Source organism: Mus caroli, chromosome 15 (assembly GCF_900094665.2).
Source record: "Mus caroli chromosome 15, CAROLI_EIJ_v1.1, whole genome shotgun sequence".
Taxonomy (NCBI): domain Eukaryota; kingdom Metazoa; phylum Chordata; class Mammalia; order Rodentia; family Muridae; genus Mus; species Mus caroli.
The window spans coordinates 41,842,331-41,859,126 of NC_034584.1; the positions used below are offsets into that span (position 1 = coordinate 41,842,331).

Genomic DNA, 16,796 nt, shown 5'->3' on the forward strand with positions numbered 1-16,796 from the left:
AGAGAGAGAGAGAGAGAGAGAGAGAGAGAGAGAGAGAGAGAGAGAGAGAGATTAGTTGACTGTGATGACTCTTAAAACAATTTCTAGATGTACTTTCATACATGTTCTATGTGGAGTCTTTCTATAAACTTCTGTTTTTTAAACCTATGATGTAATGCTAATTACTACATGCATTTACTATTTAACGTATGCAGCAGTTTATTCTTCACTTCAACACTAGCTATTTAATATACTGTATAAAAGGAAGTAGGATGTTTGCATGGTTGGTCTTCTAGAAATTTACTTATGAGTAAGTTAAAGAAAAGACTAACTATTATGGAAGAAAGTTTTAGATTACGCAAATTTGTAGGTTAAATTTGAAGCCCCAAACAATCACTACCATGATTTAGAAGATTTAAACTCAATCGCTTCACCTTTTTCAATTTTAAAGAGAAAACAATGTAAAATTATTCCTGAAATTATCTATATAATCCTCACAAATTAAATTATGTTAAAAGGATTGGTTATTATGTAAATTTAGAGAATTGTAGAAAAAGCATATATCTAGATAACCGATGAACAGAAATAGTACTGATCAGAGATCTACTCTATATTTAAAAATTTTATAAAATTTCTAAAGAAAAAATAGGTTGCACATCATTGTAAATACTCTATCAATTGGTTATTAATAACACCTACACTTTATACTCATTAATTTAAAGACAACTGCTATAATTATAATGAATAAATATATTAATAATAAAAAAGTTTGATACTGATAAATAGCTATCATAAGACTTTTTAGGTCATTTCAATTTAAAGTATTTAGAATTAGTTTTTAAGTCACCACTAAGTAAGCCTTCCTTAGAAATAAAGAGAAGGGTGGGGAGATGGTATAGGGGACTTTCAGAAAGGAAACTAGGAAAGGAGATAGCATTTGAAATGTAAATGAAGAAAATATCTAATAAAAAATACAAACAAAGAAATAAAAGAGAAATGAATTCTGATAAACATTCCTCCTATATCTTTTCAAACTTGATATGTATTCAAATAGAATATCTATATAGTCATTATGAATGCATACTGAAACATATCCTGAAATCACTTAGTTTTTTACATAGGGCACAAGCACAATCCAAAACACACACCTGAGAATTAGCATATAGAACCATGTTTCTCAACCTGTGGCTCATGACCCCTTTGCAAAGACGAATGACCCTTTGGTAGAGGTCACTTACTAGCTATTCTCCATATAAAATATTTATCTTACAATTCATAACAGTAACACAATTACAGTTAGGAATTAGCAACAAAAATAATTTTATGGCTGGGGGTGACCACAAAATGAGAAACTAGGTTAATTGGTCATTACATCAGGAAATTGAGAACCATTGATACAAACTTCCACTCCACTGGTACCTGAACAATGAGGTTGAGATCCACTCCAATGTCCATTTAACTGGCAAGTCCTGGATGCCTGGCCTAGAAGAGAACGCTTTCCTGTGCAGGAATAGTGAACTGTTGACCCAAAAGTATACTTCTCTCCAGACAGGACTGCATTAGGAGGAATGCCAGGGTGTCCACAGTCAATCACTACAATACATAATTTTTGAATATAAAATTTTTTTATATCTCCTATCGAACAACTTGAATCATGTTTACAAAAAAAAAGTAAATTTTCTATTCTGGCATGTCAAAGCATTTTCCAGGCAGTACTCTGAAAACCACATGTGACCAAAGTCTGAATATCTGAAATATCTGAATATCTGAAAAATGACACAAAATCATAAATTTATTTAAATTATTCTGATATTTTATTTACTTTTTCATTATGTAAAAATGTTCAGTACTCAACCAGAAACTTTGTAGATGGCAGATTAGGTTGCAATGTCAAAGGTTAATTTAAATATTACTAAAATGAACACATTCTTGATATTAAAGACTCTAGAAAATATATATAGCTACTTTATAAAATTTAGCATCTTAAACATAAAATGAATGTCTTAATTATGGGAATTATAGAGTTGGGTCATTGATCTGAAGGATGAGTTTAATAGGAATGTGTAAGATAAATATGTACAACCATGTTTGTTTTACACTAACAAAGTATGTTACTACTGAATATACCCATATTCAGTCATGTCTTTGAACAGTTGGTTTAAATACGTATATAACTGGAGGAGGATATAAAAGTTATTTAGAAGACTGAGGTAGGTCAACTAAATGAAAACATAAGGAAGCTCAATTTGATTAAAAGTTGGACTCTACCAAAATTAAAAGGGAAGAATTTTGAGTCTAAAGAGATAGAGAAAAGTTTTGTGATTCACAACATACTTCCAAGAAAGGGACCAATTCATTCTAGATGTTAAACAAAGAAAAGATTCAGGTACTTCTTTACCCTCAAAATGTTTCTATGCATAGAAAAATCAAAAATACAAATATTGCAGAAACTTTCAAAATTAGTGTATGTTCACTATTAAATTAATCATATAGAAAGTTCAAAGCTATCTATTTATAAACAAATAAAATGTGCAATATGAGACATGAATTTCAAAGATGACTTTGATATTTAGCAAACTTTCTCAAGGACACATATTAATAAATAAAGTCAAAGGCCTATGACTAATAAAAATTAAAATAAACCTAAAGATTTAAAGTTTTTATGTTCTACAAAAAAAAACAGGTATTTTATTATGAATGATATAGTTATAAAACTCTTGTAAGTATATTATTCCAATCATTGAATTAGTCTACTAATAGAAGTAAAATAAATTTTATTCCATAGTCAAATCAGTTACATGGAATCAGATATTTTATGAACATGTGAAATCTTTGTTTCTCTAATAGTGGACTTTTGTTGCCACACTTTTCATTAAAACTTTATTCATAAACACAAAATAAACACCTATTAATAAAACATGGATATAAAATAACTTTATTATTATTAAAACCAAAAGTTACTGAATTATTTTTAATACTTTATAAAAATTTTCTATATCCTATGAAGTAAATTTGAGACTTGTCAATTGTCTGAATCAGAATTATGTCCACTTCTAGCTTCAAACCTTTTTACTTATAACTCTTAAATTGTGTGTGTGTGTGTGTGTGTGTGTGTGTTCTAGCACTACTGTAAAAGTCAGAAGACATTCTGTTTAAAATGAGTTCCTTCCTTCCTTCCTTCCTTCCTTCTACCTAATTGCTTAGAGTCAAAGTCTCTATTGTTTCTGCTATGCTGTGACCTTGCTAAGGAAAGATTTTCTGTGAAATTCTGGCTCATTTTACGGTCTGTTTCTTCTATTTCACTGTAGGAGTTCATGGAACACATCTACAACATCTGACTTTTTATACATTAAATTCTAATACTCGAACTTAAGATCATTGCCAAAAGACTTTTTTACCCAATAGTGTGATCTCTCCCAACACATTAAATTATTTTAATGCAAAGGTGGATTATACACACAGAGCCACACACAATGTATGTATACATAATTTGTTATAAATTCTAATATAATATCTACAAGTTTTAAGAAATGGTGCTCCTTATTATGCATCTCACAACAAAGTCAAAACAGAGAGCCACAAGCACATAAAGCCACCTACAAATACAAACATATCAGAAACCAACAGTCACCTCTCTTTAATATCTCTCAACTCACCTATAAAAGACATAAGCTAACAGACTGGATACTCAAACAAGATCCAGAATTTTGCTGCATACAAGAAACACACCTCAATAACAAAGACAGACACTATCTCAGAGTAAAAGAATGGAAAAAGGTCTTCCAAGCAAATGATCTCAGGAAACAAGCATAAGTTTCCATCCCAATATCTAATAACAAACTTTCAACCAAAAGTTATCAAGCGTGATGAAGAAGAACACTTCATCAAGGGGAAAATTCACCAAGAAAAAGTCTCAGCTCTGAACATCTATGCCCGAAATGCAAGCACACCTAAATTCATAAAAGAAACATTACTAAAGCTTAAAACACACACTGAACCCCACAAAATAATAGTGGGAGATTTCAACACCCCACTGTCACTATTGGACCAATCATTGAAACAGAAACTAAACAGAGACACAATGAAACTAAGAGAGGTTATAAACCAAATGGATTTAACAGATATCTACAGAACATTTCACCCTAAAACAAAAGAATACACCTTCTACTCAGCAGCTCACAGTACCTACTCCAAAATCAACCATATAATTGGTCATAAAACAACCCTCAAGCAGTACAAAAAGGCTGAAATAATACCATGCATCTTATCAGATCATCATAGCCTGAGGGTAGTCTTCAAAAACAGCAAAAACTATAGAAAGCCCAAATACACATGAAAACTATACAACTCTTTACTCAATAATAAGTTGGTCAGAGAAGAAATATAGATAGAAATTGAAGACTTCCTGGAATTTAACAAAAAATTTGGCACATCATACACAAAATTGTGGGACACAATGAAAGCAGTACTAAGAGAAAAGTTCATAGCACTAAGTGCCCTGGTAAAGAAACTGGAGAGATCTTACACTCACAATTTAACAGCACACCTGAGAGCTCTAGAACAAAAGGAAGCAAACTCACCAAAGAGGATTAGAAGGGAGAAATAGTCAAACACAGGGCCAAAATCAACCAAATAAAAACAAAGAAAACAATATAAGGATCAACAAAATCAGAAGCTGGTTCTTTGAAAACAAGATAGATAAACTCCTAGCCAACCTAACTAAAGCGCTGAGAGGCAGTATACAAATTAAGAAAATCAAAAATGAAAAGGGAGACAACAGAAAGCAAGGAAATTAAAAAGAAAATCACCATATCCTACTATAAAAGCCTATACTCAACAAAAGTGGAAAATCTAGATGAAATGGATGGTTTTCTATACAGATGCCACATACTAAAGTTAAATCAAGAGCAGGTAAACTACCTAAAGAGGCCGATATCTCACAAGGAAATAGAAATCATTATAAACATCCCAACCAAAAAAAGCCCAGGGCCAGATGGATTTAGGGCAGAATTCTTCCAGACCTTCAAAGAAGACTTAATGCCAATTTTCCTCAAACGATTCCATAAAATATAAAGAGAAGAAACACTACCTAACCTGTTGTATGAAGCCACAATTACTCTGATAACTAAACCACATAAGTACCCAACCTAAAAAGAGAACTTCAGACTAGTCTCGTTTATAAACATTGATGCAAAAAAAACTCAATAAAACTCTTGCAAATCAAATCCAAGAACACATCAAAACCATCATTAATTCCAATCAATTAGACTTCATCCCAGGGATGCAAGGTTGTTTTAATGTATGGAAATCCATTAACTTAATCCACTATAGAAACACACACACACACACACACACACACACAAATTACCTAATCATCTCCTTAGATGCTGAAAAAGCATTTGACAAAAACCAACACCCCTTCATGTTAAAAGTATTGGAGAGATCGGGAATTCAAGGCCCATACCAAAACATAATAAAAGCAATTTACTGCAAACCAACAGCCAATATCAAATTAGATGGAGACATATTTGAAGCAATCCCATTGAAATCATGGACAAGACAAGGAAGCTCACTCTCCCCATATCTATTCAATATAGTACTCAAAGTGTTCATGAAAACAAGACAATAAAAATGTATCAAGGGAATACAAATTGGCAAGAATAAAAAAAAAAAGGTATCACTATTTCGAGATGATATGATAGTAAACATAAGCGACCCCAAAAATTCTACCAGAGAACTTCTCCAGCTGATAAATAACTTCAGCAAAGTTGCCAGATATAAAATTAACTCAAATAAAAAAGTAGCCTTCTTTACACAAATGATAAACAGGCTGAGAAAGAAATTAGGGAAACAACTTCCTTTACAATAGCCCCAAATAATATAAAATATCTTGTGGTAACTCTAATCAAACAAGTGAAAGACATGTATGACAATAATTTCAAGTCTCTCAAGAAAGAAATTGAAGAAGATCTCGAAAATGGAGAGATCGACCATGCTCATGGATTAGTAGAATTAACATAGTAAAAGTGACCACCCTACCAAAGGCAATCTACAGATTCAATTCGATCCCCATTAAAATCCCAACACAATTCTTCAAAGACATGGAAAGAGCAATTCTCAAATTCATCCTGAAAGGCAAAAAAAAAACAAAAACAAAAAAAAAACAAAAAAAAAACAAAACAAAACAAACAAAAAAAAGCCACAATACTGAAAACAATTCTTAAAAATAAAAGAACAGCTGGGGGAATCATGATCCCTGACCTCAAGCTTTACTACACTGCAATAGTGATTTTTGCATTGGTACAGAGACAGACAAGTTGACCAATAGAATAGAACTGAAGACCCAGAAATAAAACCACACACTTACCATCTCTTGATCTTTGACAAAGACACCAAAAATATACAGTGGATAAAAGAAAGCATCTTCAATAAATGGTGCTGTCTATATGCAGAAGAATGAAAATAGACCCATATTTGTCACCTTGCACAAAGCTCAAGTCCAAGTGGATCAAGGACCTCAACATAAAAGCAGATACATTGAATCTAATAGTAGAGAAAGTGGGAAAGAACCTTGAACTCATTGGCACTGGGGGAAATTTTCTAAACAAAACTCCAATTGTTCATGCTCTAAGATCAAGAAGTAATAAATGGGAACTCATGAAACTGGAAAGCTTCTGTAAGGCAAAGAACATAGTCAATAAGACAAATCAACAACCTACAGATTGGGGAAAAATATCTTCACTAATCTCACATCTGATAGAGGGCTAATATCCAAAATATAGAAAGAACTCAAGAAGTTAATAACCAAAGAAACAAACAAACAAACAATGCAATTAAAAAATGTAGTATAGAATTAAACCAAGATTTCACAACTGAGGAATCTCAAATTGCTGAGAAGCACTTAAAGAAATGTTTAAAGTCCTTAATGATCAGAGAAATGCAAATCAGAACGACCCTGAGATTCTACCTTAGATCAATCAGAATGGCTAAGATCAAAACTTCAGGAAACAACACATGTTAGAGAGGATGTGGTAAAATAGGAACACTCTTCCATTTTTGGTGTGATTGCAAAGTGGCACAGCCACTCTGGAAATCAATCTGGAGGTTCCTCAAAAAATTGGAAATAGATCTACCTGAATACCCAGCAATACCACTTTTGGGAATATACTCAAAAGATGCCTCACCATGCCAAATGGGCCCGTGTTGGACTATAGCAGCCTTATTTTGTGATAGCCAGAACCTGGAAACAACCTAGATACATATGACAGAAGAATGAATACAAAAATGTGGTTTATTTACACAATGGAATACTACTCAGATTTTGAGAATGAGGACACCCTGAGTTTTGCAGGCAAATGGATAGAACTAGAAAATATCATCCTGAGTGAGGTAACTCAGACTGAACAGGACATGCATGATATCTACTCACTAATAAGTGGATATTAGCCAGAAAAAATGTATAGAATACCCAAGATACAGTCCACACAACTCCAAATGTTCAACAAGCTGAAGGGCCCAAGTGAGGATGCCCCAGTCCCACTTGGAAGAGAGACGAAAGCAATCACAAGTATGGAGGAATGAAGGGACTTGAGAGCAGCTGAGAGTCAGATGCAGATACTTGCACCCAAACAAAGGACAGAAGCAGCTGACCCCTGTTGTTGAATTAGGGAAAGATTGAAAGAAGCTGAGGAGGAGAAGCTATAGGTGGATCAGCAGTCACAATTAATCTGTACCCCTGAGATCTCTCAAACCCTGAACCACAAAAGAGGCAGCATACAGCAGCTGATATGAGGCCACCAACACACATACAGGAGAGGTGCACTTTATGCTAAAAAGACTGGAGGCCCCAGGAAATTTAGAGATCAGGTGGTGTTGGGGATAGGGACATCCCTGTGGAGACAGAGGAGTGGGGAGGAAATATGGGATGTGGAGCAGTAGGAGGGTGGATAGGGGGTGGAGGGTATAAAATGTAGAGTTTACAATAAACAAACAAGTAAATTGAAAAAAAGGAAAGAATGTAACATTTAAAAAAAAGAAATGGAGCTCTTTAAATCACATTTTCTGAAGAAACAATAGTTGTTCACATCAACAATAAGGTATATCAAACAATAGTTTAAAGTTGATACAAAACATAAATAATTTTGCCTCTAAAACAATAATATCATTTTAAAAAATTACTGTCGTACTTGTGTCTCATTATCTGTTGCCTTCATCCATACCCAAAGAATGATATTATGGCATATTAATATTTCTTGTGTTAAATTAAAACCTACATCTTGGAGTGAAACTTATTGAGTCACATTTTATTTATCATTGAAGTTCCTTTTGCTGAGGAATCAAAAAATGAAAGTGATCAGATTCTATACACCTCCCTCTTTCCGAGTAAATATGAGCAGTTAAAGACTGCCAGGAGACTCTGTCAAAGAGATAAAAGAGGTTCACATCCGCCAAGCAACGGAAAGAGGCAGAGAACTATAAAAGGCTCCTACCATCTAACCTGCCTAAAAGTGACAGCCTATAATTGTCCAAGCTTAAGTAAGTTGTGCAGTACACTCTGGGTTTTTAGCTTTCTTGAACTGACACACATGGTGGACTTATAGTGAACCACCTGTCTATTAGACATTCTTGCTTTAACCTTTCATTCAACTTCTTGTACATAACCCCATGGGTTGTTGCCATGATTTGTGGATTCTCTATTTGGGAGAAGTAGATGTCTATCCCATCATCTCTAGGAATAGTCATAGTATTATAATTATAATAGAAGAATTTTTACATTTTAAAAAGTAAAGTGATATTATTGAAAAACAATTAGTCAATGAATTTGCAAAATATGTGAATATGTGATCTTGAAACTAATCAATTAAGTCAAGGTAATTTCTTCCTGTGTGTAGTTTGAGATATGGCAATAAACATGAATGTTGTTTCCATGACATATTTTTATAGGAACAATTCATATTATCTACTTACTGATACATTCTGGTAAAGGTTTGTCCCATTGTCCATTTGGCTGACATATCAAAACTGAAGAGCCAAATAAAAAATACCCTGGGTTGCAGTCATAGAATACCACAGTGCCGTAGGTAAAATTTCCATGCTCTATTTTGCTTTCTCTTTTGGAATTGGCTGGAATTCCAGGATCGGAACAGTTCACCACTAAAGAAAAGAAAAAGATAAAAGGTACTTTAGGAATAATATAAATTACCTAAGTATAAATCTTTGAATTTTTTTAAAAAAACTTCATTTCAGAAGTGAATTTAGTCAAATAAACCAAATACTCCAGAAATTCCAGAACTTTTGGCGTAATAGTCTGATATCTGTGTAGATGGAAACACACAAATAAATTAATTTTTGGAGATCATAATAATTCCTAAAAATTGTGCTAAATATAGATTGAATAAAGATCCCACTTGAGTTATTTTTGTTAACCACATTAAAATTTTGGAGAAAATTGTTACTTTTAGAAAAATGAAATTTATCATATTAAATTGAAAATTAAGAAATTACTAAAGAATTCTCTTTAATCTGTAATTATTAGGCAAACAATGAAAAGAACGTATACAAACAGCATTGTAATCCAGGGATATTTTGTAAAAGTACAAAGAAATAAATATCAAAAACACACCTCAGCAATCATAAATAGAAATGCAATTGAAATCTATCCTAAGAACTATATATATATATATATATATATATGTTCTCCAAAATAGCTGTGACCTAATATCAGGCAGAAAGAAAGCCTTATAATTTTAGACATGCTAATGTGAGAGGGGTGACACTTCACAAGTCTCACATGTAGACAAAGAACTATGGGCAACTAATAGCTACTGAGTGAGGTCATTGATGAGCCCCCTAATTTATTAAGCAATGCAGAATGATAGATTAGTAAGCCACATATACACAAACACCATAAACAGATTCTGCCAGGTGTGTTTACATATGTGTACAAAAGAAAAAAAAATTCCAAAATTGAGAGTGGAGAGAGGACATGGAACAGTATGAAAAGTTCTGGAGCAAGGGGAGTGCAGAGCAGAAATGATGCAATTACAGTTCGAATTGAATAAAAATAAAATTGAGAAAAATAACATTTGAAAACATTGAATGAGATCCCACCACTATTATGCCTTTTATTTTATTAATTAGTAATTTCCTACTCTTCTGCCCAAGCTCTTCGTATTTATCACCTACGCCTTTACAGACATATTGCTGCCGTAACCCCTGTTGTATTATAGTGATCTGGTTACCTTTGCACACTGGTGGAGGATGGCTCCACTGCCTGTTGGCCTGACACTGTGCCTTTGTTGGTCCTTGCATAAGATACCCAATATTGCAAGAGAATGTTACCACATCATTAAAGTTGAACCCATTTCCACTTGTTCTTCCATAAATTGGACTACCAGGGTGACCGCAGCTAACAGCTAAATCATTGGTGAAAGGAGAAACCAACAAAGAATATTAATTATCACATAACAATTATCTTTAGTCAATTCAAAGTAGAAAAACAACTTGATATGTGGATATACACAAAGTACTTTTCACTAACAAAGATTTTTAAAAATCAGTAAAATAATATATTAAAAAGCAAAAACCATTTAAGCTAATGTGTGTTTTCTCTGACAATGTTACTGATACTGTGCTGTGCTTGCGGATCGGAACCTAGCATGGCTGTCCTCTGAGAGGCTCTCCCAGCAGTTAACTGAGACAGAAGTAGATACTCACACCCAAGCATTGGACTGAGGTCATGCAGACGTCTAAGAAAGAGTTAGGGGAGGGGTTGAAGGAGCTGAAGAAGATTGTAACTCCATAGGAAGATCAACAGTATCAACTACCCTGGACTGCTGGGAGCTCCCAGAGACTAACCCATCAACTAAAGAGCATACATGGTCTGGTCTGCGCCCCCCACCCCCGCCCCCATATAGCAGAGGACTATCTTTTCTGGCCTCAGAAAGGATGCACCTAATCCTGTAGAGATGTGATGTCCCAGGGAAGGGGGATTCCATAGAGGGGGGCGGGGGGGAAGAGGGCAGGGGAATGTAATAAAATTCTGGGAGTAGGCACTAGGAGTGTAGTAACATTTGGGAATATAAAGAAATTAAGTAATTAATTAAAAACTAAACAAATAGATACAAGATTGTGTGATTTTTAAGACACTGCTATCCTAGTTTGGGTATATATGTATGTGTGCTTGTGTGTGTATGTGTGTGTGTGTGTGTGTGTGTGTGTGTGTGTAATATGTATATGTGATGTATTTGCACATATATGTGTAGGTGTATGCATAGAAGCCAGACAGGGTATTGGGTGTCATCCTCTGTCACTCTTCACCATATTGCCTGTGTTTCCACCAGGCAGACAGTCTGCTATTCTCAGGAAACCTTCTGTCTCTGCATAAACCTCTGGTTACAGACTCAAGGTAAACCATTCCTTACTAGCTACATGAGTATAAGGGACTAGAGCTCAGTTCTTCAGGGTTGTGCAACAAGCATTTTAACCATGAAGCATCTCTCCAGCCACTAAATTATGACAGTTCCAGTAAAGTGCTATATGCTTAATGTCTCATATTCTGACCTTGTTCTATATAAGTTTTTGATATTGCTCTTCTGTTTATGTTTGTATATCCTGAAATAATACTGAAATACAAAAAGAAAACAAAACAAAAGCAAAAACATGCTATGACAGTAGCTTTCCTCTCCAGATGCCTGTAACATATATCAAATGACAAAGTTTAACTTTAACAGGTATTTTTAAGGGCTGAGATTTCATATTCATATTTCAATATAATTTGGAAATAGCTCTTTTGATATTATTTGAGAAATAAATCATTAAAGTGGATAATGTAAAGTGCTGTAATCTTAATAAGTCTAGTTAATATATAAAACGATCATATCATATGAAGCTATCCTAAAAACTCCAACCATGTTTTGAAATAAACCTTGCTAATATGCTCCATTCCAACCGTCTTACTGGATATATCTTATATATAATTAACATGTTTATTGGAAATCACAGCCTCATTAGAATTATTAAGATCCTTTTTTATGTTATAGTCTTTGAATTTATTTTATGTGGTGCTGGGTTAACCCAAACATTGTATTTCCATGAACTATTTTACTGTGTCAGCCAACTCTGTTAATCAGAGCAACCCCAGCAATGATGTTTCATAATTAGTCACAGAAACGACCACAGCTACTTTTAGTACTTTCTAAAGGGGCAGTTATTTTTCAGCTGTATTGTTAATGTCAACCTACTAACTTAGAAATTTAATTCCATCTTATTCTTGTTGAAATATTTCAATAAAGTAACCAGTTTCATTCTGAGGGTCTATTCTCATTTATAGTTTTAATTATTCAAGCAGAAAAATGTGGTATAACATGCTCATGTTAATGTCTGTATTTCCATTTACTAAACTATTTTTAAAATATTAATGTTAGTAATTGTAGATGGGCTTTTTAGGAGAAATTTAAAAGTGTATATACAATTAAGGTAAAAATAAAATAAATCACCTATCACATTATATTCATGTGAGGAATAATGATAATAAGAATATACAATATAATTATCCTTATTAAGCTATAATTTTACTTTTTTATGTAGTAGTGATAATAAATATGCAATGTTTAAAGATAGAAATCCAGAGAAATATATATATTATATATATATTTATATAAAATATATATATATATATATACATATATATATATATATTTGATGTACTCAAGTTCATCTCCAATAACCATCTATTAAGGGAGTTGAAACTGGCTGAGGTCTCTTTTTCTTAAAAGATGCAGAAGTCATGGGGCAGGATCTTGCCCAAACACAGGTAGTTCTAAGAGACTGGATTAAAAAAATGAAACAAATATCCAGAAGTATAAATATACTTTATTTATACTTTATACTGGACACTTTATGCTGTGCTTCACAGCATTCTGGCCTAACCCCTCACTTTTTTTTAAATTAATCATTCCATTCATTTACATCGCAAATGATATCCCACTTCCCAGTTACTCCTCCACAAGCCTTACATCCCACAACCTCCCTCTCCACCCTACCCTTTGCCTCTCCAAGCTAACTTCTCACCTTGACTAACTTAGAGATGATGATTGATCAAAGTTCTGTCCATGGGAAAAGTTTGTAGTCCACATATAAACACTTGCCTATCATGCAAAATGCTACACACGCATGCATGCACACGCAAAACATACACATACACATGTTGTATTATGTGCAGTGTAAGTCAGTTCTGGTATAGGTGGCACAGCTCTAGCCTGTGAGAGTCAAGCATCAGTTTAGGGCTCATGAAACAATTACCAGGCAGGAAACTGTTATCCCCATTCCTGGTGTCTCAGCACACCAAGCCTCTCCAACCTGACCAGCAAATGGTCGCCTGGCACTCTCACTACTTCTTGATTTTGAGGGCCTGAGCTGCTTTCCACTCAAATGTTCCACACAGTGTACCTTCCCTTCTTTTCCCAGTCTTAAAGTTTGTGTGCCTTCTCATCGTTAAAACAATAATAAATGAATGAGAGTAGTGTGATTAAATTCATACTTCATGTATGCAAAGAGATTCCTTATAACTCTAAAACACAGCTATAACTACTTCAGGATTTAAGATAAAATTTTAAACAAAGTCTCAAAATTAATTTAATTATTAAAAAAAAATTCTGTGGTACAGTGTGTTGAGCGTGTGTGTGTGTGTCTGTGTGTCTGTGTGTTTCTGTGCAAACCTGTGCCATATGCAAGCAGTATCCACAAAAGCCAAAAGCCTCAAATATCTGTAACCTGGGAGTTCCAGATGGTTGGGAAACCGCCATTTGTGTGCAGGAAGTTAAACATTCGTCCTCTAATAGAGAAACCAGTGTTCATGATCACTGGAGCATCTTTCTAGCTTAATTTTTTTTTTTTTTTTTTTTTTTTTTTTTTTTTTTTTTAGACAGAGTTTTTTTGTGTAGCCCTGGCTGTCCTGGAACTCACTTTGGAGACCAGGCTGTCCTCGAACTCAGAAATTCGCCTGCCTCTGCCTCCCAAGAGCTGGGATTAAAGGTGTGCGCCACCACACCTAGCTAACTTCATATTTTAAAGTATGAATTCATACAAGAATTCATCAAAAGTTTTATTAAAATAACAGGTCTTTTCATAGAAACATAATTGTAAATATCTAATAGTATGTGAAGCCAAACAATTTTGTATTTGTGTTAAAGAAATTGTAGATAGGAATATCATAAATTTTCTAATGTTGATTAAACTACTTTAATCAGTTATCAAGCATATTACTCATACTTCATATACACAGTATCAATATATTTAAGAATGTAAGGGTTTCTAAAGCTAAAAAAAAACATACTGATAAACACTTTTAACTGTTTATGAAATAGAGCTTTGAAGGAGCAAATTACTTAACTTAACTGACATAATTAGCAGTGTGTATGACATCAGTACAATGGCTCTCCAAATGACTTCTGATGATTATTTTCTCCACTAATTACACTTCATCAGGATATGCTTTGATGAGCTAGCTATAGCATCCTAATTACTAAAGAACCTTTACCAGAAGGATTTACACTAAAAAAAGCTTTGTAGTCTCACATCACAAGAGTGTTGACATTGTTACACAGCGGTGTCAACAACTTTAAATTCTTATATAGAAAACATGTTGAGAATATGCCATCTACACACAAATGTCCACTTATAAATATTTACATTAAGTACTGAGGTTTGAAGTTAACATATCTTCATAAAAATATAAGTAATACAAAATTAATATTTCCTCCATTCATAGTTTTATATGATCCTTAATGATTATTAAATATGTGAGCCATATATGTGAATAGATTATGAAATTTAATTTACATTGTCATCTATATATAGTTAATCAACACAAGTATTTATCTTGCTTAGTAAAAACCATGATTGATTGAACAGGAGGACATAATTCCAATTGCCATGCTTACTTACGCACACAGGATGGGAGCTGACCAGACCAGTTGTGATCCTGTTGACATATCCTCACAGAAGAACCAATCAGACGAAAGCCAGGGTTACACTGATATACAACTGTGTCTCTATATCCATAATTTTCTCCAATGACTTGGCCATTCACAATGAGTTCTGGAATTCCACAGTGACCCGCTGAAATTTGTCAAAAAGGAGGTTTAATAAAGTGCCTGTATACAGTATTTATTTGTGATTTGTATACATAATTAGCTTTATTAAATATTAATATTATTAAATATTAAATGTTAATTAAGATTATCAAATAAATATTATTAAATTTTCATAATGTACTAAAGAACTTACAGGTAACTAAGACACATTCTGAAAAACATCAAGAGTTTAAAAATTGAAAAAAATGCCTAGTGAATTGATCTAAAAAATACAGTATTTTGATATATAAAAATTAATATCTATCAGAAGATAGATATTATGAATAAAGAAGAAAACTTACATTTTAAGAATAATGAAGAAACAGTGTTTAGGAAGAAACTTTATTAACACAACTCTCCCAATGGGTCTCTGTAGTATTAGTGTTTAAATACATGACCTGTACATCCTAACCACTCTACAATGAGTATAATCCCTGTCTAGTTTATATGTTCTAATTAGAAAACAAAGTGTTATATAATCATTATGTTTTACTATTTTTGTATTGACTCTAAAAATTGGAAAATAAACAACCAAATAATGAAGATAAATCCAAGCTTTAGGCCCAGCAACTACCATTGTCTAGTGAGATTATGGATTTTAGAGATGACTATTGATATTTTCCTAAACCAGTATGATACCTAACTGTTTTCTAAATACTTGCAACACCCACAGGTAAACAACCTTCCTTTTGAAGCAAATCTAGATCATTACAATGAGAAAAAGAGGGCAACATCCAGATAACACCTGATATGAAATGCCAAGCCCCAGTTGGTACATAAACATAACAATCCTACAGGCAAGGCACAGGGAACATTGCAGATGAAGGGACAGAAAGAGTATAAGAGCCAAAGAATCTAGAAAATTGCTGTGATATTGTGTCTTCTATGTATGATGAGGAAACTACACCCATGAAATCTCAAGAATATAGCAGTCTAAACAAGACCTGGAAACAATAGTCTCAAATAATAAAAAATACCACGGTGTGACTGTAATCAAGCATGTGAAAGATCTGTATGACAAGAACTTCAAGTCTCTGAAGAAAGAAATCAAAGAGGATCTCAGAAGGTAGAAAGATCTCCCATGCTCATGGATTGGCAGAATTAATACAGTAAAGTAAATTCGGCCATCTTGCCAAAAGCAATCTACAGATTCAAAGAAATTCCCATCAAAATTCCAACTCAATTCATCATAGAGTTAGAAAGAGCAATTTACAAATTCATTTGGGATAACAAAAAATCCAGGTTAGCGAAAACAATTCTCAACAATAGAAGAGCTTCTGGTGGAATCACTATCCCTGGCCTCAAGCTGTATTACAGAGCAATAGTGATAAAACAAACAAACAAACAAACAAACAAACAAAACTGTGTGGTATTGGCATAGAGACAGGCAGGAAGATCAATGGAACAGAATTTTTTTTATGTGTTCCTTTATTTTGTTTCTGATATCTGAAAATGTACTTTATGTACAGTAAGTGTGGGCAACATTTGTTTTTTTCCATTTTTTATTAGGTATTTAGCTCATTTACATTCCAATGCTATACCAAAAGCCCCCATACCCCCCACTCCCCTACCCACCCACTCCCCCTTTTTGGCCCTGGCGTTCCCCTGTATTGGGGCATATAAAGTTTGCAAGTCCAATGGGCCTCTCTTTCAAGTGATGGCCTATTAGGCCATCTTTTGATT

General features: G+C 33.6%; 1 protein-coding gene across 6 annotated transcripts in view; it reads right to left on the reverse strand.

Moving 5' to 3' along the window:
- The window catches only part of Csmd3 (CUB and Sushi multiple domains 3), a 1,196,994-nt gene that overhangs the window by 56,021 nt on the left and 1,124,177 nt on the right, over positions 1 to 16,796 (reverse strand). For all 6 annotated transcript variants that reach the window (XM_029469822.1, XM_021183659.2, XM_029469819.1 and 3 more), the window contains 4 exons: positions 14,926 to 15,099; positions 10,221 to 10,394; positions 8,947 to 9,132; positions 1,399 to 1,572 (listed from right to left, as the gene is read on the reverse strand). In XM_029469822.1, the coding sequence (XP_029325682.1) occupies positions 1,399 to 1,572; positions 8,947 to 9,132; positions 10,221 to 10,394; positions 14,926 to 15,099 (708 nt within the window). The remainder of the gene's footprint in view (positions 1 to 1,398; positions 1,573 to 8,946; positions 9,133 to 10,220; positions 10,395 to 14,925; positions 15,100 to 16,796) is intronic.